The sequence below is a fragment of the Quercus lobata genome, chromosome 2 (assembly GCF_001633185.2).
Source record: "Quercus lobata isolate SW786 chromosome 2, ValleyOak3.0 Primary Assembly, whole genome shotgun sequence".
Taxonomy (NCBI): Eukaryota; Viridiplantae; Streptophyta; class Magnoliopsida; order Fagales; family Fagaceae; genus Quercus; species Quercus lobata.
In genome coordinates this window covers 12,809,790-12,835,686 of record NC_044905.1, presented here as the reverse complement: position 1 = coordinate 12,835,686, position 25,897 = coordinate 12,809,790, and the positions used below count along the sequence as shown (strand labels likewise).

Genomic DNA, 25,897 nt, shown 5'->3' with positions numbered 1-25,897 from the left:
AAATGACTTAATAGTAGGACACTTAATCTTTTGACTATATATTTCAATATAAAAAGAAAAAGACTTAAAAACCCATAAATAAACCTAGCAAAAAAAAAAAAAAAAACCCCATAAATAAAAGTATAGTTACAAAAATCAGACAGTTTAAATAAAATTATACAATTCAATAATTGTATTTTAAAATTTAATCTCTCTCTTTTTTTTTTCTTTGTTTTTTCATACAGATGGTTTGACTACTCAACCACAACTTTGACATGGTTCTTATAACTATGGTTTAGGGTGAACAAACTCGTATAGTATAATCCAGGACAGGGCAAGACATTTTGGGTTTAAATTCAGCCTGTACAATTATTACTTTTATTTTTTTGAGAAGATCATACAATACAATTTGTTAAAAAAAAGAAAAAGATTAAATTTTACTTCTTTATTACTTGATTGTGAGATGTAAAAATTAAGATGATAAAAATGTTTTTTTTTTTTATTTATACCTTTTTTACTATTCTAACTTTTACATCTCTCAATCAAGTGGTAAATTGCACTGGATCTAAAATCCAGACATTTTGTCATCCTTGTCTTTCAAATTTCAAAGCAAATAAAAAAATCCAGAATGACCGTAATCCTTATAAGACGGTAGTTGTTGTCTCAGTGAAGCATGTAGGATTCTATTTCTTTCATCAATTATTGCCTTTTATTCCATGTGAAGTCAATTACTTTAGGCTGCTTCGTCAAATTATGCCACGTTTGCTTTCACATTCGAGTTTCCTTATTACTTCTTCGTCAAATTATGTGTTGCGTTGTTTGATCAACAGTTTTTGTTGTTTAAACAACACAACACGTATTTTTACATCACTTTTTTACTCACACATGTTTTCATAACATTTAAACAACGTTATTAGAAATTTCGGCCCTACAAGATCCAAACAACACAAGTTTTTTAAACGCTACATAGAAAGGACAAAAAAAAAAAAAAAAAAAAATGAATGATGTTCCGTTGATAATTTGATACATGGGATAGCAAATTTTGGAACATAATAGATATTCCATTTTGAACAGGTTATTATTAGTAGGTTTTTTTTTTTTTTTTTTAGAATTATTACAACATTGGTCTGATGAGCTTATTAACGTTGGGAATGGCATAGATATTGATACACAAGAGTGGACACTAGAGATAGAGATTGATCTTGCTGAGGCAAGCAACATAGAACATTGGAGGTTTTAACTTTGTACATGGGAGTAATTAACTTAATCTCTGTTTCCCACCATAATCTGTTGTTCCCCTTCTGGCTTTCTCATCATCGCTACAAACTCATCATAATTGATTCTCCCGTCCTACATATATCGAATAATAATTAGAATTGACTCATGTAAAGAACACCACAAAAAGAAATTAAGGGGAAGAGGAAAAAAAACATAGAGGATTAGGATTCAAGTCAAGATAATTACTTTATCAGTATCAACATCTTCAATTACTTCATCGATAGTAGCTTCATCCCCCATTCCGTATTGAGTCATAGCTTTTCGTAGTTCTTCTCTAGTGATAAATCTGGTGAAATTTACACCAGTGCATGGGAAAATGTCATAAGTGAGTGTTCAATAACTTCTATCCCTATATATATATATATATATTAAACACTTGAATATGTGAAAATGAAGATCTGATTTTGAAAATTTTGTTCAGTCCCCATAGATTTTTGGAAATTTTTTCACCTGAAAGGTAATTCTGATTCTGGGGAACGCTAAAATCAGATTTGGGCAAAAGGTTTAAGCATTATTTATAAGGTAAATGCATTATTCAAAGAATCAGCATACTAGCCAATAGTCATATGGCCCCCAAAAAAAAAAAAAAAAAAAAATTTCAGTACACTAACCCGCTGTCATGCTGGTCAAAGTACTTAAATGCCATAAACAAGTGCTCTTCATTATCGAGTTTATTGCGATTCATAGTAACAGTAATGAATTCTGAATAATCAACAGTCCCATTCTTGTCAACATCAGCCTGGCAGAAGAAAATATAAAGGTTGAACTCTCTCATTAGGCAAGCCAAGGGGAAATGATGTAAATACTTGAGCTTATTTCTTGAAGAAGTCTATGAGTTAAACAACTTTGCAAGCCAAAGGGAAATGATGTAAATACTACAGTACTTACAGCATCCATCAACTGCTTAATTTCTGTTTCAGTAAGCTTAGATCCTAGCCTGGTCAATCCAATTTTGAGTTCTTCAAGTGTGATTGTACCGCTTTTGTCAGTGTCCATGTTGTTGAACATCTGTTTCAGACCTTTTATTTCTTCTTCTTCTAAAAGGTTCTCTGCTATTACCTTCCAAAAATCAAATTTCAGTTACTAGGAAAACGAGTAAGAGAAAAAGCCTAAAAGAAAATTAAGGGCAATCAATTAATCATCGGTGTTACTTGGTCTAACCATAGGTTCTTGCGAAGTAAATCAAAGAACCTATCGGTAAAGAACTTGCACAAAGACCATGGGTCTAACCAGGATACTAAATTTTTAAGAAACTGGACTAGGCCATTTTTTTTTTTTTTTTATAAATATTTTTACGAGATAGAAATTTTACTGTAGTCTAATCTAAGTGTATATGCATGTGAAATTCTCTCCTAAAGACTTGAACTGATGATACCAAAAATCGTCAATAAATCACACAGTCTTCTCGTACTCGAGACAACATCTGCTCAATATAGAAAAAAGAAGACCTTAAGAGAGTACCGGTGTAGTACTAGTCATAGAGTTGACATTCGTTTCTTGGAGGAAATGGTCTTTCCTTGTGAAGAAGATCTTTGTTAATGTGCGTATTTTGCGGGATCCATTTCTCATAAGGACTCTCTCAATAAGGGTTAACCATGAGGCATAAGATATTTTCTTATGTATTTATTCGTGGAACCCAAGAAAAAAAACATGTTGGAACCGTCAAGAGCCCCCTTTTACTCCAGTCACTTTCTTTCCGTCACTTCAAGGCAATCTGGTCATCCAACAGAAAGTCGTCGGCTTGAGGGCAGAGTCGTCGTCTTCTGCATAGTAAAGCTGACGGGTTCTCTGAATCTGTCGGTTTTATCTTATATGGACAGGATTAATATCTTTCTCAAAATTACCCTTATCAACTGCTCCTTACTCCATGGTCCCATCAACTTTAGCTGACAGGTTATGGAGTTTGATTTATAGCCCCCCTTCCCCCCCTCCCCCCAATTTTTTTTAAGGAAAAAGGAAGGGGGTATTTATTGGCAATTCCTCGAGCAGCCAATATTAAATGCCAGAACAAGTGGCATAAGCCAGTTAGCCTTGTTTCTGAATAAGGGCGTTGCTTCGTCTCACGTGCATTCTTCTTTATATATATATATATATATATATTTATATATATCACCTCCTCCCTCTTTTCTCCTATTTCATCATTGCTGGTCTTCAGAGAGAGAGAGAGCTTGCCACTTTGAGAACTTTGCTTTCGTCATCTTGCTGACCTCGTCGCCTTTGTTGTCGTCCTTTTGTTGAGGTCGTCACTTCTCAAGGAAATGTCTACTAACTTCGTAAGTCACCTTTTCTTTTATTTCATTCTATCTTTTACTTTTGTTTTTCTAGTTGATTGTTAACTCTTTTAGAGAGGCCGTCAACTAAGGTTCATAGAATACCTCCGTCACTTGTAGGTGAATAGATGTCTAGAGAAGCAACGAGTGAGTAGTTGTCAGTTTGTGAGGGAGCAAGCTACGACGAAATCTTCCAGTCAGATCATGAACCTGAGGAGGGCCTTTCCTGGTCGTCAAAGAGGGAAACGTCAGCCCATTCTCCTAACAAGGAAGTGGAAAGTTGTGATGGAGAGGAAGGTGAGGAAGAAAAGGTAGATGAGAGTGAGGACGAAGGTGATGAGGGAGGAGAGGAGGGAGAGGATGACGGGGACAATGGTGAAGTTGACGGGAGAATACCCGAAGGTGGAAGTTCAGGAAGCCTTGGGGATGGGCATACCCATCCATTTATTCTTCCCAAAATGTGGACTATCAATGACTTTAACCCAACGATGACAGCCAACATCTTTAAGAATCTAAGGGATTGTTACCAAATTCCTGAACATATCCCAATCCGTCTCCTTGGAAAATTTGAGAAGTGTTACTTGGGGAAGATTGCGGATGTCGGCATATACGATGCCATGTTTGCTGTAGGACTGAGATTGCCACTAACGGCGTTGCACTGTCAGTTGGCCAATTTTCTTGGACTGTCCATCAGACAGATTGCTCCAAATGCTTGGAGGATATTCATTGGAGCTGAGATTTTGTGGGGTCGTCTTAGTGGTGGGAATCGTTAACTTTCATTGGACGAGTTCTTTTGGTGCTATAGACCCCCAGCACATCGTCTCGTCCCAAGGGATATATCACTTTGCTGCACAGAAGAAAGGACTTAGGCTTGTGTTGGATATGCTTGATTCCAATAGGAACTGGAAAGGCAAATATTTTTTTGTTCAAGGGACGGATTAGGTATGCTGTCCAGAGGAATGGGCTACAATGCCCCATGGCTTCGACAATACTTGGGATATTGTCAAAGATTCAAGTTTAGCACTCGTCATATTTTTTTTTTCTTTTTCTATTTATTTGTTAAGTGTTTAATGTCGTTGTTTCCCTTTTTTCAGCCAGTGTTCGTCTGTGCATAACTGATGAGTAAGAGGCTTTCATACGTCAGATTCTTGAAATCCCATTTGAGGAATGGAAGTGTAGGGATCTGATCACCCTTGATATGCTACACGCCTATTGTGGTGGTCTAAAGCCAACGCCTGCAACACGTAGATTAAACACTTACTCTCATTGATGTAAGTTATTACCTATTTCTTTCCGTCGTTTTTTTTTTTTTTTTTTTTTTTTTTTTTTTTTTGTCGTGTTTATGTCTAACTTTCGTCACTTGTCCTTTGCAGAAATAGAGGGAGCCAAACAGAGGGCATTGGTGAGGGCAATTGTGGCACGGAAGAAGGAGGAGAAGAGGGAGAATAGGAAGGAAGGGGCGTCCTCGTCAGCCCCCAAGGTTGTCGGGAAGGGGGCGCCTAACAGAAAGGCTGACGGGAAGGACGACCATCCTTCTAAGAAGCCATCAATCACACCCAGGGAGAAGCAACTGAGGAAGCCGTCGCCTCCCAAGCTGAGCCATGGAACAGGCAAAGGCTTGATGACGTCGACAGGCCCCGTAAACCAAGGAACCTGTCGCCTTTTTACGCACAAAGGATACGCCATCGAGATGGTTGAATCAATCATTAAGGAGACAAATGTGGATCCTTCTGACGAGCAAGGGACGGAGGACCTAGGGGCATTGGGTCTTTTTGATCTAATCAATTTTGCTTTATTGTTTATTTGTTAGCTGGCGGTTGGTTCCATTTTTAGGCATGGGTGCACATGATGGCACTCCAAGATAGGTGTGTTGCTAAGGAGGGGGTGGTCAGTCGTCTTAGGAAGCATAACGAGACGTTGACCAATGAACAAGATCAATACAAGGACGCCATTCGTACTCTTAACAAGGAGGTGATGGAGTTAAATGGGAATCTGAAGGAAGAGACCCGTCAACGGGAGAAGGAGCAAAAGGTGAAGGCGTCCTTGGAAAAGGAGTTAACGGCTCTCCTCGGGCAGGTGGAGATAGCCAGGGCAGACGCTGTGGTAGAGTTTAAGACTTCATAGCCTTTCATAGACTCTTGCGCTGTCTACTATGGGGACGGGTTTGAGGACTGCCTGAAACAGGTTTAGTCCATCTACCCCCCCTTGGATTTATCCAAGGTCTCCATGGACGACCCTATGCCGTCAACTCCAGCTGGCGATACCATTTTTGAGGACACCAACGACTCCACCCAATCAGAGCGAGATCCAAAAAATGATGGTGCCGTTCTTGCTCAGCCTATCGTGGAGAAGCCCATCACTCTAGTGATCTCGTCTACTGAAGCTTAAGTTGCTGACAACCCCCCAACTCAAAACGCCCAGGATCCTCATAAAAACGACGGGAACCCTCTAGCTTCGGACGCCTGGGACCCCTTAGTGTAGTTGTTTTTTTATTTTATTGGCAATTTTGTAATGTATTTCGTCCATTTCCCAGACAGTGTTAAGTGCCCTTTTGTTTTTTGGGCCTTGTTTGGAAAAACTCCACTTTATTTATGTATTTCTTATTTTATACCCGTCGCTTTTAGCATATGTGCTTCATTAGCTGATATGCGTATGTCTGGTGGTATCATGTGTGATTCCGTCTACTTTGGTGGACTCGTCCTTTTTTAGACATAATAGTGAATCCGTCCGATCTGAGGATTAAATAGTAAACTTGTCTCCTTGTCTTCTTACAAGGATGAACTCGTCTACTAGTGGATTGTAACAAACCCATCTACTTGTGGACTTAACAATTTTAGGGCATCCTAATTTGGTGAATTCGTCCTCTTTTGGACCTAATAATGGATTCGTCTATTTGTGTACTTAGTACTTTCAGGGTTGAGCTCGTCCACTTGTGGACTCTGTAATAAACCTGTCCTAATGTGGACTTGGTAATGTTACGATATCCTAATGAAATGAACTTGTCTTGGACTTAACAATGAATTCATCCACTTATGGACTTATAATCTCAATTTGTCAACTTTTTGGACTTTGTATTAAACTTGTTCGTTTGCGGACTTAACAATAAACTTGTCCACTTGTATGGACTTAATTATTTTAATTTGTTCACATTGTGGATTTTGCAATTTGTCCACTTGTGGACTTAATAATAAACTCATCCACTTATGTGGATTGCATAATTTTAATTTGGCCATATTGCGGATTTTGCAATTCGCCCACTTATGGATTTAATAATAAACTAGTCCACTTTTGTGGACTTCATAATTTTAATTTGTCCACATTGTAGATTTTGCAATTTGCCCACTTATGGACTTAATAATAAACTCGTCCATTTGTGTGGACCATAATTTTAATTTGTCCACATTGTGGATTTTGCAATTTGTCCACTTGTGGACTTAATAATAAATTCGTCCACTTGTGAACTTTATAATTTCGAGGCATCCTCATGGGATGAACTTGTTTAAAAAATAGTTTTGTAGGGACGAAAATATGGGTAGGCCGTATCTGAATAACTCCTCTTATTGTGATAAATGCATGCATAAGTAAAAATTGTTCTTACAAAGGATAAAAAAAACCTGCCTTTTGGGCCTTAGAAAGTACTGTAAGCAAAATTTAACTAAAAGAAATAAACTGGAAATGAGGAGTGTAGTTCTTCATGCTGTCATTTACTGGTAATATTTCCTAAGATGCTTGGTGTTGCATGGATGGTGCAACTTTTGTCCGTCTAGTGTCTCCAAGTGGTAGGTGCCTTTCATCTGGTATGTAGTGATTCTATAAAGTCCTTCCCAATTAGGATCGAGCTTTCCTTGGGCGGGATCTTTAGTCGCGCCCGTCACCTTTCTCAAGATGAGGTCTCCAACCTTGAAGTCTCTATGTCTAACTTTGGAGTTGTAGTGCTTGGCCATACAGTCTTGATATCGTGCGAGCCTTTGTTCAGTTGTTGCCCTGACTTCGTCTATTAGGTCAAGCTGTAGACACATGGCCTCGTCGTTTCTCCTTTCATCATGATTGTCCACCCTGTGGCTTGTGAGTCCAATCTTAGCTGGGATAACTGCTTCGCTTCCGTATGCTAATCAAAATAGTGTTCTATACACCCATAGTACACTTGGCAGCTCCTTTGGCCATATACCATTTTCCTCCTCGAGCCGAGTCTCGATAATTTTTAATAAAGATTGGTTCGTGACCTTAACCTGTCCACGTCTTGTGGGTGGGTGGGAGAGGAGTAATGGTTCTTGATTCCCAATTGTAAACAAAAATCCTTGAAGGAGTCGTTGTCGAACTGTTTGTCGTTATCTAAGACCAAGACCCTAGGGATCCCGTACCTACAGACGATGTTCTTCCAGACAAAGCTTCTTACATTCTTCTTTATGATGGTAGCTAAAGCTTCGGCTCGACCCATTTGGTGAAATAGTCTATGCCAACTATAAGGAACTTCAGCTATCGTATCGCTATAGAGAATAGGCCTATGATGTCCAGTCCTCATTAAGCGAAAGGCCATGGGGTCGTCATTGGGGTGAGTTCTTCTATCGACTATTTGATGACGTTACTGAACCTTTGACATCTGTTGCAGGTTTTGACATATGTCTGGGCATCCTTCTGCATAGTAGGTGAGTAGTATCCTACTCGAATCAGTTTGTGTACCAATGATCGCGACCCCGAGTGGTTTCCGTAAATCCCTTCATGAACTTCTTTCATGACATAATCTGCTTCTTTGGGGCTTATTAGGAACGGGCGAGAGAAGCCTCTTTTGTCCTTTATTAGGACGAATTGTGCTACTTGGACCTTCAGTTTTCTTGCGGCCTCTTTACTGTCGGGTAGTGTGCCGTCTTTCAAGTAGGAGACTAAAGGTGTGGTCCAGTTATTCTCGGAGCCTATTTCCTACACATCGATAACATCTATCAATGACGAGAACTAAATAAGGGAAAGTACCTCGCCGGGGATGATCGTGTTCTGCTAATGCGACATTGGCAAGGCAGTCATTTCACTCGTTCTCTCCTCTCGAGATTTGAATAATCTTGGCCTGTCGGTTGTCTGCCCTCTTTTTTACTTGCTCCCAGTACTTTTTCATCCTCTTTCCCTTACATTTGTAGTTGCCATTCACTTGGTTGGTGATGACTTGTGAGTCGCAATGAACAACCACACTCTTGGCCCCTGCTACTTTAGCGAGATCTAGTCTTACTACTAGAGCTTCGTACTCTGCTTCGTTATTAGTCGTAGGGAAGTCAAGACTGACCATGCATTCAACCTCGTCCCCTTCTGAAGAACGAAGCATAATACCTACTTCCCCAGCCTGTCTGTTGGACGATCCGTCTGTGTGTATACTCCACTGAGGACGTTCTTCTACCCCCGGGCCTTCCACGTTAGTGAACTCCGCAATGAAGTCAGTGACCACCTGTCCCTTGATGGCAGTATGCGGGCAGTACTATATGTCCAACTCACTCAACTTTATTGCCTATAGGGTCATTCATCTAGCGGCTTCAAGATTGCTCATAGCTTACTGTAAGGGCTTGTCAGTCAGGACGATCACCGTATGGGCTTGGAAGTATGGCTTGAGCTTACGAGCTACTGTAACTAAAGCAAAGGCGAGCTTTTCCATCGGTGGGTACCTTTCTTCTGCACCATGAAGTGCCCGGCTGGCGTAGTATACAGGTTTTTGCACCTTGTCTTCTTCTCTGATCAAGGCTACATTGACAGCAGCTGAGGATACAACCAAGTAGAGGAACAATTCTTCCCTTAGTTTTGAGAGACTTAGTAACGACGGAGAAGAGAGGTAGGCCTTTAGATCCTCGAATGCCTGTTGACACTCGGCCATCCACTTAAAAGATTTCTTGGAAGAAAGGTAGACATTGATTCGTCGCCCTTGACACTAACGTATTCAGCGTGGCTACCTTGCCGTTGAGGCTTTGTACTTCTTTCATGTTCTTTGGGGGTGACAACTCTATTATGGCCTGGATCTTATCTGGGTTGGCCTCGATATCTCTTTAAGACACTATGAACCCTAGGAACTTTCCTGCCGTCATCCCGAATGCACACTTGCCCTAGTTGAGCTTCATGTTGTAAGAACGAATGGTGTCGAAGGTTTCCTTGAGATCGTCCAAATGATCGTCCTCCCTTCGGCTTTTTACTAGCATGTCGTCAACGTAGAATTGCACATTTCTTTCAATCTAATGTACGAACATCTTGTTCATGAGCCTTTGATATGTTGTGCTCACGTTCTTAAGGCTGAACAACATCATTTTGTAGCAAAAAAGGCCCTGGCTGGTAACGAATGAAGTTTTCTCCTGATCCACTTTGTCCATTTTGATCTGGTTATAACTTGAAAAAGCGTCCATGAAACTCAGTAACTGGTCTTCAGCTGTAGAGTTTACTAGGACGTCAACCCGCGGGAGGGGGTAGCTATCCTTCGGGCATGCTTTGTTTAGGTCTGTAAAGTCCACTCATATTCTCTATTTCCCGTTGGCTTCCTTGACCATCACCACGTTTGTTAGCCAATCGGGGTAGTAAACTTCCCTGATGAAGCCTACCTATTATAACTTGTGAACTTCTTCTGCTCTAGCTTGGTCTCGTTCTTGGGCAAACACCCATTTCTTCTGACAGATGGGTGGAAAGGAGGGTGATACATTCAACTTGTGCCCCATGAACGAAGGGTCTATTCCTAGCATGTCTTCATGGCTCCAAGCAAATACATCTTAGTTCTCTTTGAGAAAAGTCGTGAGTGCTTGGCGGACCATCGGGCTAGCAAGAGTGCTGATCCTTGTTGTTCGATCAGACTTGGAGTTGTCGAGAAGTATCTCTTCAAGTCTTTCAACGGGCTCTAGCACCATCCGCTGCTTTTCTATGTTCATTGTCTGCATATGATCGTCCATCTCCAACATTGCTATATAACATTCGCGTGTAGCCACTTGATCTCCACGTACTTCTCCTACTCCGTATTCGGTGGGGAATTTGATCATCAGGTGGTAGGTCGTCTGAGAATGGCATTATAGGCGGACGAGTAGTCGACAACAAGGAATGTAACATCTTTAGTGATTTGCTGAGGATAATCACCAATTGTAATGGGCAGCGTGACTGCATTGAGAGGGTATACTTTAGTTCCTCCAAACCCAACAAGTGGGGCGTTGGCCGGGACCAGCCATTCCTTGCCAATCCTCATTTGCTGGAACGCCAGGTAAAAGAGGATGTCAACAGAGCTTTTGTTGTTGACTAGGACCCGGTGTGTGTTGTAGTCCCATACCCGTATGCTAATGACAAACGCATCGTCATGCAGGTGGTGGAGACGTTGAGTGTCTTCTTCTGAGAATTCGATGAAAGGGTCGTCGATTTGCGCCATCTTTGGGATAACACTCATCAACTAGATGTTCTGAACCATTCTGAGGTAAGCCTTACGAGCCTTTTTGGATGAACTAGAGGTCGCAGTGCCTCCCACAATCATTCTTATATCTCCTATGGGCAGCCTAGGATGCTCATTCTCCTGTCAGGGAACCTGCTCTTATGGTAGGTTCGCTTTTTCTTTGCTGACGAACCTTTGCAACTTTCCTTGTCTAATGAAAGTTTCTATTTGTTGCTTCAAGACGTAGTAGTCGGTTGTGTCATGATCGTGGTCACAGTGAAAGCGATAATACTTGTCTCTGGACCTCTTATTGGGATCTCCTTTTAACTTGTCGGAAAATGTCAGGGCTCCTTCGTCTTTGATTTGCATCAAGGCTTGGTCGATCGGGTCAGTCAGTGGGGTGAAGCTTGTAAACCTCCCCGTGGGGTTTTTGAAGCGTCTATCCTCTTGCCATTCTTTGGTCTTAGCCATCTTCCGCTCCCTATCCTGCCGTACGTCCTCCTGTCTTTCCCTTTTCTTAGGCTTCTCTTTTCTAGCCAGCAGTGCATCTTCCGCATTCATGTACTTGGTAGCCCTGTAAAGCACATCCGACATGATCTTTGGGTCGTTCTTATATAAAGAAAATAGGAATTTACCCTTCTGTAGCTCATTCATGAATGCAGCCATGAGTATCTTATCGTTAGCTTCATCGATTGAAAAGGCTTTTTGTTGAAATAGGTTATGTAAGACCTCAACGTCTCATCCTTCCGTTGTTTAATGTTCATCAGGCATGCAGTGGACTTCTTGTTCCTATGTCCCTCGATAAAGTGTGAGGCGAATTAGGCGCTTAACTCCTTAAAGGTACTAATAGAGTTAGGCGTCAACTTGCTGAACCAAATCCTTACAGGTCCCTTCAGCGTAGTAGGGAAGGCCTTGCACATGATCTCGTCCACCACTCCTTGCAGGTGCATCAAGGTCTTGAAGGACTCCAAGTGGTCCAGGGGATCCTTAGATTCGTCGTATGTCTCCAACTATGGCATACAAAATTTCGGCGGAAGGGGGAACAAAGTGACGGATGCCGTGAATGGTGAATTAGTTCGATGGACTAGGTCATTGAGGTCGCTAGGCACCCGTTCATCATGAAATTCATCCGTTCCTTCATCATCAGCATCTCCGCGACTATGTGAGGTGGAGCTGAATTTGTGACAAATGGACGGCTTGTGTCCTGTTACTCTGGTCTGCTTGGAGCGTTGCTACCTTCCAGCCCCTCTTGGTCTCTTCTCTCAGCGCTGGTGCCTTCTTAATCCTCCTCTTGAATGTTAAGCCCCTTCTAGATCATGGTTTTGCTTAGTGAGGTATTTCACGGCAATGGCGAGAGTCTGAACCTGTCTCTCGAGGGCGGTGGTGTGTGGTTCGTCTCCTTGAACATTGTTGGTGATCTTCATTGAACGAGTAAGCACCATGCAACTCTTTGTCCAAGAAACGATAGTATGACTTACAAGTCGTTAGTTCCCTATAGATGGCGTCAACTGATGATGTCGAAAATTGTCAGTAAGTCACACAGTCCTTACGTGCTCGAGACAACACCTGCGCAATATAGAAAAAAGAAAACTTTAAAAGAGTACCGATGTGGTACTGGCCAAATACCCTCCGAAGGTCAACTTAGAATTTTCACAACTCTAGAGTGCCAAAGCTAGTAGAAATTATGTGTACCTTGATTTGTGAGGGTTTTGTGGTTTTTATAGTAATGTAGAGTTGACATTTGTTTCTTGGAGGAGAAGGTCTTTCCTTGTGGGGAAGATCCTTCTTAATTCGTGTATTTTGCGGGATCCTTTCTTTATAAGGCTCTCTCAATTAGGGTTAATCGTGAGGTATAAGATATTTCTTTATGTATTTATTCGTGGAGCCTAAGCAAAAAAACATGTTGGAACTGTTAAGAGCCCCCTTTTACTCCTGTTAGCTTCTTTTCGTCAGTTCTCCATCATGTCAAGGCGATCTAGTCGTCCAACAGAAAGTCGTCAGCTTGAGGGCAAAGTCATCATCTTCTGCATAGTAAAGCTGACGGGTTCTCTGAATCCGTCGATTTTATCTTATGTGGACATGACTAATATCTTTCTCAAAATAACCCTTATCATGAACCATAGCCCTTGTCCTCCCACACCCCACAAGCACTTATACTTGTGGAGTGATCATCGCACTAAAGGTGTGCTGTGATAGGACTAGACAATTGTTGTTTACTCTATATTTGTATTACAAAGGTGTTCACCAAACCGCAAAAACCGCACTAAAACCAACCACAAAATGGCATAACTGCTGTGCACCGCATGTAACAGTGCATCACACTGCACTGAACCACACCCTTTTTATATATTAATATATATTTTTTAATATTAAATATATTATTAATAGTTTAATAACCCTAGTTTTCAGGAAAAAAAAAAATTAATAACTCTAGCAAGTGTTAATTAGGAAAGTCAACCCAAAATAAAGTAAAATTAGCTCAATAGTTTAAAATTTGGCCCAAACAAAAGGAAAAATCAGTTTTGGGCTTGCTAGGAAAAACCCAAAATTTGAAAAATATACTGGCTTCAAACCTCATTTTATACACCGCATCACACATGTGATCGCAAAAATGAGGTGCGGTGCGATTATGGTTTTGGTTAAACTCTAAACCGCACCGCACATGTGACCGCAAAATAAGGTGCAGTGCACTTATGGTTTTGGCTAAATTGCACCGTAAAGTGCGGTGCTAAAATTGTTCAAAACTACACCGCATCGCGAACACTCCTATGACTATGTATCTTGTGTAAGGAAAGAAACATTCAAATATTTTTTATTTTTAGATGAATTCTGAATTTTGATTGCCTTTACTAATTATAAACTCTAATCTATTTATATATATATATATATATATGTTGAAGCGTAGCATTTATTGTTACTATGCTTCTGTTGAGTCACATTAACGGCCACATCAACCACTCATTTCCAACATATTCTCTCTTTTTTAAATCTTTTTTTTTTCCTTATTAATTTTCTAACTTATTGTTATACTTTCTCCAACTTTTCTAATCTCTTTTACTTTTTCATCTCCCCCACTACTATCTAATTTAATATCACTTTTCCTCTAATCATTTATCTTTATTTTTTTTTTTTTTGGCTTTTCTTATTCCTTTTTTCTTACTATAAATTTACAATTCTCTTTCTAATTCTATACATAGTTTTCCCCACTCACAAAAGGTTATTTCTCTCTCTTTCTCTTTCTTAAAATTTTGTAGTAAATCCATGAGGGTCTTCACCCAAAGTGGACAATACCTTCTAAGGGAGAGGTTCGTCCCTCCACAAAGAAGAAAGAAGAAGACCCACAAAGAAGAAGAAGAAAAGAGACCCATGGAGAAGAAAAAAAAGAAGAAGAGACCCACTGCCCCAATACAGGAACTCGAGTCTTAGAGATTTGAGTTCCTTCACTGAACTCGAATTTTAAACCCTCGAGATACTAGTTTGCAAAATAATTTTGTAAACTTGACAACTAACTAAAGGGTATGGCTTACCTCCAGCATTTTTTTGACTAGAATCTCCTTTTGTTTTATTGAGAAATTGCTACATCAACCAACTAAATAAAATGTAGAGATTAAAACTTACTACCACTTGCTATTGTATATTTAAAACAACATGAGATGTCCAGTTAAAAAAAATGTTGGAGGTAAGCTAAACCTCTAACTAAATAGTTGCTAAAATATTGCTCAATGCCAAATTTCCCCCTACCTCATTCTATTTTCAAAACATTCGATACTAGTCTACAATAGATTATGTATTAGATCATTTTCAGAACTGAAAGAAATTACGTAATCAATTTTCCTCTCTAGTATCAGTTTTCATGAGTAATCCTTTGATGATTCCATTTTAAAGGCCACATTTCTATCTCCTAATGCTACGTTGGTGAAATCGAGTTAGATTGTTTCCTTGGGACATATAATAATGCATAACACTAACTACTTGCAATCATTCTAGACATCAATTCAACACAAAACAACTCAATCATGTAACAATGTGAATATCAAGTTCTGAATAACTTAAAAACCTATATGATCGTTTCAAATCATACCTTCAGAGCGAGTTTTTTCATCTTATTCATTGTTCTAAATTGCTTCATCCTAATTAGAACGGCACTATTAGTAGGTCTGTCAGATGCGTCATCATCTTCCTTCAACCATGGATGTTCTGGTTTATATGCATAATGCAAATGATATTAATGGTTAGCTAGTTTAGTTCTCTGTGAAATAATGTTCTACAGCTCCAAATAGGGAAATGAAAAAAAAAAAAAAAAAAAAGGTGCAATACAGTGAGCATCTTAAATTTTTTCGTTGAACCAAACATCTTATATAAGCCATAGATTTGCGTGGGACTTATCCAAGAGCCTCGGCTATTTTAGGCTTAACTGAATGGAACTCATTCAAAAGCAGTAAACCTATTGAACTATTCTCAAAGAATTATATACTAACCAAGAGCGTCAGCTGCAGTAATTCGTTTCGTAGGGTTCATAGTTAGCATTTGTTTGATGAGATCCTTTGCACTAGCAGATATAGAAGGCCATGGTGGGCTTTGCAAGTCAAGTTTGCCTTCTAAGATTGCTTCAAATATGGCTTTCTCGGTTTCTGAAAAAAATTTTAATTCACACATCAATTGTAGAAATAAAATCAGAACAAAATACATGTTCTGACAGCAAGATATATATCAGTTTTTGGACTAATAACATGTATCTCTTTGTAAACCAAAACACAACTCAAGAATCTGAAATTACAAGATGGATTACTGGCAAGTAACAAAGTAATTGTTTTTCAAATATCATTTTTAAACAAACAAATAATACTTTATAATTGTCCTAACAAGTTTTTTTTTTTTTAAATATTTTGAAGCCTAATAGAGTAATGTTGCAATTTTTTTTTTGGTGAGTGTAATGTTGTAAAGTTAACTAAAATATGAAATTTACAATCTAATCTAATGCATTTTCAGCCAACAAATTAATATAATTATAAAATTACAGCATAGTAAAAATTCTCATGAATCAATTTCGCTTTATCAAACTAAACATAATAATTTTAATATATTACAAACTATGAAATGTAAATTCTAAACCATAAGCCACCCCCATTGCATATAAAAACCAAGCAATTGACTCAATTAAAATAAAATGAACTTGTTCATATGGTCTGATTGAACGAGAAAAAAGTGTACAGGAAACTAGAGGAGTCTTTGATTATTGCAACATCATTTACTTTTTTTTAAAAAATTATAACCTTATTTTAATGGGGATAATAGACATGCAAATACCCAAAACTCTTCTAAAATCTTGAACCAACCCTAAATTTTTAAAAAGTTTCAATGCATGGGGACAATCGTCCCCATTTAAGTGTAAGTGGCTCCACCCCTAGTTGTTGGTCAAATGTCTCCAAGATCCTAAGTGGTAATTTTTATATTTTTATTACTTCTTTTTTTTTTTTTTTTTGGTGCAATATTAGTTGCAACAACAACAACAACCAATTGCAATACTAATTGAAATGTCAAAAAGGTATTTTCAGTAAACCAGAGGAAATATTTTAACGTGGTATATGTATGAGATCCTTATGACATGAATTCCAGTTAATCATGAAGAAACAAGGAAATTGGATAATATTGTGGATCTTACTTCTATAAGCAACCAAGATGTTAAAGAAAAATCCTTGGGAGAGAACAAAAGGAATTTAGATGTGAAGATTCATCAATAGAAGACAATGATGAAAATAAGTCTGTAAGGACACAATTCTCTGGCGGCCCAATAAGGATGTTGGGCTCACGCATGGAAGATCCCTCACAATATGATTTGTAGAGAGTGGGCTTGAAAAACTAGCCGTTGGTCACGGGGCGGTGCCCGGTCCTGGTTTTGGAGGGATTCGTGTAAAAAAAGGATTTGGGCTTGAACATTTAAGCCCTACGGCGTCGCATCCCATGGGATGGGTCTCCTCGGACTTGATCCGAGGACCATTAAGGTCTTACCCCGGTTACCCGACGATGGGTTTTTTCTGGGATCTCCGGTGTTGTTGAGGTGTTCTCACCCATGTAGTTTCTCTTTCTTTTGGAGGTGGGATGCCTCCTTTTGTCAATGCCACGAGCTTCCCTTTTATACTAGTATTTTCTTCCCATTCTTCACCTACGTGTCCGTCTCTCCTTGGTCGGGGTGGTTACTTGTCTTGTCAATCCTCACATCAGAGTGGTGGGGAAGAGCTGGATAGCATGATATGAGTATGGGTTTGTCAGGCAATGAGCTCCACATTAAGGTGCTGGCAGCCTTCTCCCCTGCGTTGTTCCTGTACCAAATATGTCCTTTTCCTGGGGCGTTTTATGAGATGTAGGGCGTAAAGTCGTCCTCGGCCACATCCTTGGGCCTTCAAGGAGCTTTTACTGTGTCCCTGACAATAGGGCTCCTCGGCCTGGGCTTTGGGCCCTTAATGTGAAACGGGCCGGGATTCCAAATTTCAGGCCCCACAAAGTCATTCCTTATTTTCAACAAGGAGATCTAGTCACACAAAAAAGGGATAAATTTCAGGATCTCACATAGCTATTGTTTGATAACCTAGGCTCTTCTTTTTTTGAGATAATTAAATTCAATAATTATAATGGGGGAGGAGGGATTTGAACCTTGGATGTCTTCGTTGGAAATCCAAAGAGATACTAATTAGCTCTTGGTGGTTGTGAAAGTCATTCTTAGACCTAGGATTTAATGCTAGTATTGGGTCTCTTGGGATCCATGTGTGCTTTTGTTGGCTAGAAAAATCTATTTTCTTTGTGTACTTTGGAGTTTAGGACCCCTGCATATTTTGAGCATTATTGAATTAAAACTTCTTTGGAAATAAACTTACATTAATTACCCAAAAATAAACAATACCAACTGAAATGTAAGCAAACACTTTACCTACCTCCCCAAAAAGGAGGAACCCCACTTAGAAGGATGTATAAAATGACTCCAGCGCTCCACACATCTATCTCCTTCCCGTACTTTCTCTGCAATACCTCTGGGGCCACATAGTATGCCTTTCCAACAATTTCCTTGTACATTTTACCTGAAGAATATAAATTCATTTCTTCAGTATTAGTGAATGGAGAAATTGGTTAAACCCAAATATCCCCGCATGTAAACATAATAATTTCCAAGAAGACAAATTCGTAAAGTAGAGATTGCATTTTCCCCTCTTCCTTATTTTCTTGTAAGAAACATTAAAAGGTAAGGTTAAGCCAAGAAATCTGCCATTCATTCATGAGACCAATCAAAATATACTGCATTAGTGCCTTGCATTTATCTAAATTGATGGCAATGTTTCTTGCCACAAAAATCATTGGCATAGTTATTACTATACAGAGAAGGCAAACATGTTTTTTGAACGAGCATGCATGTGTGACAAAAAATTTGAAGCATCCAGACGAGGATTGCAATCATGAACATTTTTAACTTCTTTTATCTTTTTACACTATAATGGCAATATTACAGCTACCAATAGCAGCTACCTTCAGGCTATTATGTGTTAAAATGGAGGCCATCATCTGCTTTATCATAAGTTCATAACTAATATTAAGCTCAAACCATTTCATAACTCAAATTATTTTTATGATATCAACTTCAAGAAAGTATACACCAGTCTTTATAGTGAAATGGTGCTAGGGGATATTTAGTGTTCGACTCATGAGAAGCAAGCATAGTGGAATGTCTTGATAAATTACTAATTTTCTAAAAGCTTAGGCGGTTATAAAATGAAAATTTTAATTATTTAACCATTATTCTAACACTTCTCATGTGTAGGCCCAAATCCTCCTAGGTTCGAAATCAAGATCAATGCTTTGATACGAAGATAAATTACCAATTTGTCTCTAAAGCTTAATCTGTTAAAAAAAATTATGAATTCAATCGTTTAATCCTTATTCTGACATATTTCAAATCGATTAATGTATTTTTCTGTCTGATAACAAACATTTTAAAAAAAATTTCCAGAAAAGCTTTTACTGATAAATAGAACATAGCAGCAAGACTTTCATATATCTGCTAGAATTTCTTCAGTTGAATTTGAAGGTAATGTCTACACTACAAATCTAGTTGGCTAGTTGTCACCGTGTGATGGAACCACAACGACGTGTTTTTTGTGTTCGTTTTCATTTTAACTATTAGAAGTTTAAAACCCGTTTACGTGGTTGACCAGTCTCTTTCAACATTGACTTCGTCAAGCTGACCCATTATGGCATCCACAAAAATCTTTAAGGCAAGTTTTGGATTTCTATAAGTACTTCTGTGCAAAGTCCCTTTCCAGCTTGCTATTGATGCATCAAATCACGATTTTTTTCTTGGTTGAGTTATTAAAAACTAATGAAAGCACCCCCAACAAATGAATAGATAAACCATGGATAAGGAAATATGCAAACAAAACAAAACACTCATTTTGCAGAATTGATTATTAAAAATCGAACCAAATGAAGCAATAGAAAGCAACCCCAATAGCTAGAATCTCCCTAGAAATAGTGCAACAAAGTGAACAAACTATATAACTAACCTTCTTCAATGAAGACAGAGAGACCAAAATCTATAGCTTTAATGGGAGAATGATCATCCTTGCTAACCATCAAGAAATTCTCAGGCCTCAAGTCCCTATGCATCACCCCCATAAAGTGACACACATGAACCACATTCACAATCTGCCTACCAATCGAAGCAGCTTCACGCTCTGAATAGCTCCCTTTATTGATGATCCGGTCGAAAAGCTTTTCACCAGTGCACAATTCCATGACCAAATGCAGATTTTGCCTGTCCTCATAAGCACCCTTGAATTCCACAATATTGGGTTGCCCTGTCAGGTGCTGCAGTATCAGAATCTCCCTCTTCACATCCTCAATATCTTTGGAATTCACAAGCTTTCGCCTTGAAATGGACTTGCACGCGTATTTTCGTCCCGTGGCTCTCTCTGTACAAAGATAAGTAACCCCAATCTGACCTCTACCCAGTTCTTTTTCAAGAACGTAGAGTGAGTTAATATCAACGTAAGGTCCTTTAAGAACTTTTCCAACCTCATCTGCAAGAGGAGCAGGCTTTGTTGGGAATGATGAAGAGGAAGAGGAAGAAAGAGTGGATTTTTTTGGTGTAGTTGGGCTAAACCGTTCTTGGGTACTCTTTGGAAATTGTTGTAGAGGTGGTGTGTCATCGGAGGTGCCTGAGGAGATTGGGATGTCACGGGATTTCTTAAAGCAGTTTCCCATTGAGAAAAACAGAGGAAGGTCTCAGAGAGAGAGAGAGAGAGAGTTTTAGACTTCAATTGCAAGAGAGCATAAAAGTTGATTTCAATTGCTCTACGCTACTTTTGGTTTTTTTTTTTTTTTTTTTTTTTTTTTTTGCCTCTTGAATGGTCCTAGGCACCATTCTTCCTTCTCTTTTTGCTCAGATACGCTTTTGCTAAGGAGAGAGAGAGAGAGAGAGAGTCTGAGCTGTGCAGTGTTTGGTTATGTTTTGTCTCAATCTCAAAGAGAAGCATTTTTAAAAATCAAACTAAACCATCACGTAATACACACGTAAAACAAAAGTTTTTTTTTTTTTCTTCAAAAACTTTTGTTTTACGTGTGTACTAGTCGCTAACCCGTGCGATGTATGGGATAGTTAAATAAATATTTAGTTAATCAATCTCACATTTAAAGAAAAAGCTAAAAGAATCAAGGAAAGGTTGATTTGCCCACCTAGAAAAAGCTAAAAAGGAAAGAAAAAAAAGAAAAAAGACATTGAAAAAGAAAGAAAGAAATAACTATTTCTTTTTAGAAAATAATGTTGAAAACTAAAGCAACAATAAGATAATGGAAAATCTATTTGCAAAGGATTGCAACCTTTGTATGTTTACTTGGCTCAAAGTCAAAATCCAAATTCAATTTTGAAACAATGAAAACACACTTCATATTAATTGTAAATCAGTCTCACTACATAAATTCACTTTTCGCTCTAATGTATTTTGTAGATCAAATACTATCAAAAGAATTCCAATAAACACTATTACCACATCTCTATTTGTTGTAGGCATTTAATTTACATAGAAGTCAATAGCAAACGCAATAGCTATCAAGGTTGCTCAATGCTATGACAATCTAGATCCAAACATTCTCCTTCTACAATCTCATATAGTCATCTCTTTTCTTTAAACCTGCACATCAAGCTTTGTGAACATGCATCACCCTCATCTTCATGGAAGAACAAAAGAAAATGAAGTTGATAACTTTATATTTGTTGGCTGCTTTGCAAAGGAACACCACTCCTTCAACTAATGATGTAAGTGTAACCTATGAGCGAATGGGGATGGCTTGTAAGGGAGAGGTTTGAGGAATAAAGAGAGAAAGGGGAAGCAGAAGGACCCAAAACAAAGCAGAGAGAGAGCTCAAAGGTTAGCTGGTATGTATAGAAAATGAATGTGAAAATGGGTCCTTTATTGTGCATTCATATTCAAAAAATGAAAACACAAAAATGAAAATGAAAATTGAATACAACATTTTTTTAACCAAATAGCACCTTATTATTTGATCTTGCAAGTTTTTCCAGGATATTTTGTGTTAATTTGCACCTCAACACTTGTTATACTACTTTGTGGGTACATTTTAACCTGTTCAATGTGGTTTTTATGTGTATTTAATCTTCGGATAAATTGGTCTTTGAAAAACTAACCTTGCATTGTATCAAGGTTTTGTGAGGCTTGAAGAGATCACCAATCCAAAGGTTTCATCATCTGTGTGAGGGTCTTCGGATCTGATTGAAGATCATAAAATTTTACAACTAAAAAAATGTTAGTGATTCAGAAAAAAAAAAAAAAAAAAATCCTCAGAAAGAATATAAGAATACTCTTTGAAGACAAATCTATAAAACTCAAAAGAATACTCTCTCTCTCTGTTTTTTGAAGCCAAAAGAATGCTGTTTCTTAAAAAGTTCAAAACAAAGTTTAAATATTTTTTGAAGACAAAGCTAGAAGTCAAAAAGATCTATTAATAATCTCTGAAGTCTAGGTGATTTGAAGATTGTGTTTCTTATGGGATTCTTTCACATTTATCCCAATTTTGAGACATGAATCCTGCTAAATACCTTTTTCCTTTATCACCTTCACTAATTTTCTCATTACTTGAATTACATCTGTTCTTTTCCCATTTAGCTCTCTTCCTTTGTTTAGGTACAAATTCTTAATACCATTCAAATGTGCGCAATGATGTACTCTTCAGTAGATGAATGTAATAACTTGGCTTCAAGTAAATGTATATATAATGTTAATTGCACCAATCAGGAATGACATGCATACTTCAAAGTGATGCAATTGCATCAGACTCTGAACATATATGGCTATAAATTCAACAACTATATGTGAGGGGGGAGGGGGGGGTGGGGATAAGCATGTACGATTATAGAAGGGCATAGATCCACTAACATTATTAACAATGAACCATCTGAAAGACATCAAATCGACAAATTTTAAGAATGCAGAAATTTGAACCATAATAAAAGTGAATGCAACAGATACATAGCACAAACAACTTTAGGCTAAAAACAAAGTGAATTTGATTGTACCTTCCAAAGTAAAGTGTCTTCATGATATATGCACTTATAAGACCCGCACGAAAGTTACCATGTAGGAAGTTAGACGATGATGTGTATCAAATTCCCCACAAGAATGGAAGCTGTTCCTTTTCCCACTTACATGTGCAAACATTCTCCAAAGTCTATTCAAAGAGATTCACTCTTTTTCAACTCAAACAGACTTGTAGTCTATTTTGAACTCAAAAGAGGCTTATAGCCTTTTCCAAGTCAAATAGACTTAACAGTCTTCTACTCTATTTCAAACCACAGACCCATGGTCTGTTACATTAAGGCCTATGGCCTCCTTTACAACTCAAACGGACTTACAGTCATTGGAACTTGGGTTGTTGCTCTCCCCCACTCCAACCTCTACCCAAAAAAGAAGTCCAAAAAAATGCTACCAAATTGGGGTCCTTATTTTAGCTCCATGTTAAATTTAAAGGTTTCTCTAAAAGAAACCACAATCTGGGTTGGGATTTTTAAAAATCCTAATCTCAGAAGACTCTAAATGCCATTTAAATCATTGACGTTCTAGAATTGTGGAATTATGAGATTCAAGATCCTGATAAAGATTTTAACAACCTTCGGACTCCGTTACAGAGACAAACAACTATGGTATATTATTGTATCGTCATTCTGTGTATAATATTGCAGAGCACTAGTAATGTGTCCTCCGTTGCTGGTGCTGTGAACAAATTCTATATGTATATAATAAATTAAACTATCATTTGGAATTAGTATGAGGATCTGGCAACTACGAAATTGGAAGCAAGGCTTCATTGTTGTTAAATCTACATGCTGTGTGAATTATATTTAAGCTGTACAGATAATTGTCTACTTCTGTAAACATGCAATGATATGTACTCTTAAGTCAACCAATGATTTTTGCTAATAAATCGAATCAAACCCTAGGTTTGATAATGAAAAAAAAAATCAACTTTATGCAATTTTGATCGAAAATCTCAAAAAATAAGAAATAGAAGAAGAAGATGAAGAAAACGAACCCTAATTTTCTGAAACAAAGTTCTAATTCAACCATCTGATGTAATCTGCCCAATTTTGATGGCTATCATCAGCGCTCAAAGGTGGAGATTGGTCCTTGTGAGTAGCACCATGGAAAGATCAATGATGCCTTCTTTCGATTTCGGACCAAACAGCATGAGGACGGCTTCTTGGTGAGATTGATTTTCAGTGTTGGGTTTTTGGGAAGGAGAGGGTAGAGAAATAGAGAAGAGAGAGGAGTGGCAGGGGTCTGAGGGTTCTGCCTTTTGGAGGAAAAAGAAGGCTGGTTTTGTATTTATTGGGTTTTAGAAAAGATTTTTTACGGTTTTTTTTTTTTTTTTGGTTTCAGAAAAGTTTTTTTTTGTTTTTTTAAATATTATGCTGAGGTGGAAAATTGTGGGAGTTTCAAAGGTTTCGGTTTTATATATATATATATATATATATATAGATTACGTGATGGTTTAGTTTGATTTTAATGGTAGGATTTACATTAAAAACACATAAAAAGTGATGGAATGAATGTTATACATCTTTATATTATAAAATCGTGAATGCCGCTACAGTACTTTGGTATCGTGCACTATGAGTATTTGTACTGTACAAATACTGTAGCGGCAACAATACTTTGGTGAGGCACTTCTCTTTTCTTTTTTTTTCTTTTTTTCTTTTCTTTTTTCAGTCTTCTGTTTGTATTTTTTTTTTCCTTTTATATATATTGTTGTATTGACACAACAAATTTCATAATATTTTCACAATTATTGAGGTGTCAATTTCTTATAAGTTAAAATAAAATAATAAAATATGAAACTGTGACTAACCACAACTGAAAATAAATGTTTTGTGAAAAGCGACAATGCCGCTACAGTATTCACTGTTCATCTACAGTATTATTTTGGTGAGCCACTTTGTCTTTGTTTTTTAAGTTTTGAATAGTAACTACAATTCCAAATGGCACTATAGTTACAGTAGCTACAGTTTTTTATTTATTTATTATTTTTTTAGTCTTCCGTTTGTACTTTTTTTTTTCCTTTTATATATAGTCTTATACTGATACAATAAATTTCACAATATTTTCACAATTATTGAGATGTCAATTTTATTTTGCTGCTTTAGAGTTTTAGCACTGTTCATCTACAGTGCCATTTTGGTGAGCCACTTTGTCTTTTTTTTTTTAAAGTTTTGAACAGTAGCTACAATACCAAGCAGCACTGTAGCTACAGTAGTAACAAATTTTTTTTTTTCCAGTCTTCCATTTGTACCTTTTTTTTCCTCTTTTATATATATTGTTATACTGACACAACAAATTTCATAATATTTTCACAGGTGTCAATTTCTTATAAGTCAAAATAAAATAATAAAATATGAAATTTTGACCAACCACAATTGAAAATAAATCTATATATATAAAAGTACGAATGCGCTAAATCATTGTAGCTACAGTGCTTTGGTTTCGTGAGCCACTTTTTTTTTCCCAAGTTTTGAATAGTAACTGCAATGCCAAGTGGCACTGTAGCTACAATAGCTATATATATATATATATATATATATTTTTTTTTTTTTTTTTTTTTTTCCTTTTAAATATTTATGTAAGCTGGTATATAATATTGTTATATTGACACAACAAATTTCACAATATTTTCACAATTATTGACGTGCACAAATACGCTAAAGCACTTGTAGCTACAGTGCTTTGGTTTCATGAGCCACTTTTTTTTTCCCAAGTTTTGAACAGTAACTACAGTGCCAAGTGGCACTGTAGCTAGCTACATTTTTTTTTTTTTTCTAGTAATCGGTTTGTTTGTTTGTTTTTTTTTTTTTTTTTCTCCTTTTAAATATTTATGTAAGCTGGTATATATATTGTTATACTGATACAACAAATTTCACAATATTTTCACAATTATTGACGTGCAATTTCTTACAAGTCGAAATAAAATAATAAAATATGAGACTGACCAATCACAACTAAAAATAAATGTTTTGAGAAAATGTTACAACACTTATTGTGCAGTGCTTTTGGTTTATTCAACTGGCACGGTAGCTACCGTGCCTAAAGTTTTTTTTTTTTAGTAATCGGTTTATGTTTTTTTTTTTATAATATTTATGTAAGCTGGTATATATATTGTTATACTGATACAACAAATTTCACAATATTTTCACAATTATTGACGTGTCAATTTCTTACAAGTCGAAATAAAATAATAAAATATGAGACTGACCAATCACAACTAAAAATAAATGTTTTGAGAAAATGTTACAACACTTATTGTGCAGTGCTTTTGGTTTATTCAACTGGCACGATAACTACAGTGCCTAATTTTATTTATTTATTTTTTTCAGTAATCGGCTTATGTTTTTTTTTTTTTAATATTTATGTAAGCTGGTCTATATATTGTTATATTGACATAACAATTT

General features: G+C 37.4%; 1 protein-coding gene and 1 long non-coding RNA gene across 4 annotated transcripts; both read right to left on the bottom strand.

Moving 5' to 3' along the window:
* Positions 1–1,025: 1,025 nt before the first annotated feature.
* LOC115974545 (calcium-dependent protein kinase 29-like) lies at positions 1,026–20,243 on the bottom strand. Of its 3 annotated transcripts, XM_031094947.1 has the most exons (8): positions 19,446–20,243; positions 17,826–17,969; positions 15,375–15,527; positions 14,978–15,093; positions 2,146–2,316; positions 1,869–1,996; positions 1,444–1,543; positions 1,026–1,329 (listed from the first exon to the last, which is right to left on the bottom strand). In XM_031094947.1, the coding sequence occupies exons 1-8, from the start codon at positions 20,143–20,145 to the stop codon at positions 1,243–1,245; spliced, it is 1,599 nt and encodes a 532-aa protein (XP_030950807.1). In that variant the 5' UTR covers positions 20,146–20,243; the 3' UTR covers positions 1,026–1,242. The 3 variants fall into 3 exon arrangements, with proteins under 3 accessions (XP_030950807.1, XP_030950808.1, XP_030950809.1); XM_031094948.1 differs by lacking the exon at positions 14,978–15,093 and having other exon boundaries at positions 2,146–2,309; XM_031094949.1 differs by lacking the exon at positions 14,978–15,093 and having other exon boundaries at positions 2,146–2,306.
* A 763-nt stretch (positions 20,244–21,006) lies between these two features.
* LOC115974548 lies at positions 21,007–23,553 on the bottom strand. Its single transcript, XR_004087949.1, has 3 exons — positions 23,488–23,553; positions 21,587–21,667; positions 21,007–21,207 (listed from the first exon to the last, which is right to left on the bottom strand). It is a non-coding gene; the product is annotated as an uncharacterized LOC115974548 (long non-coding RNA).
* Positions 23,554–25,897: the final 2,344 nt, after the last annotated feature.

Bases quoted from the DNA above. Each gene is read 5' to 3' on its own strand.
- LOC115974545 (XM_031094947.1), bottom strand. From the start codon at position 20,145: ATGGGAAACTGCTTTAAGAAATCCCGTGACATCCCAATCTCCTCAGGC. The intron at 17,970-19,445 runs GTTAGTTATATA...TATATTCTTCAG, and splicing joins CTCTGTCTTCATTGAAGAAG to GTAAAATGTACAAGGAAATT. The intron at 2,317-14,977 runs GTATGATTTGAA...GATTTTTGGAAG, and splicing joins TGAAAAAACTCGCTCTGAAG to GTAATAGCAGAGAACCTTTT.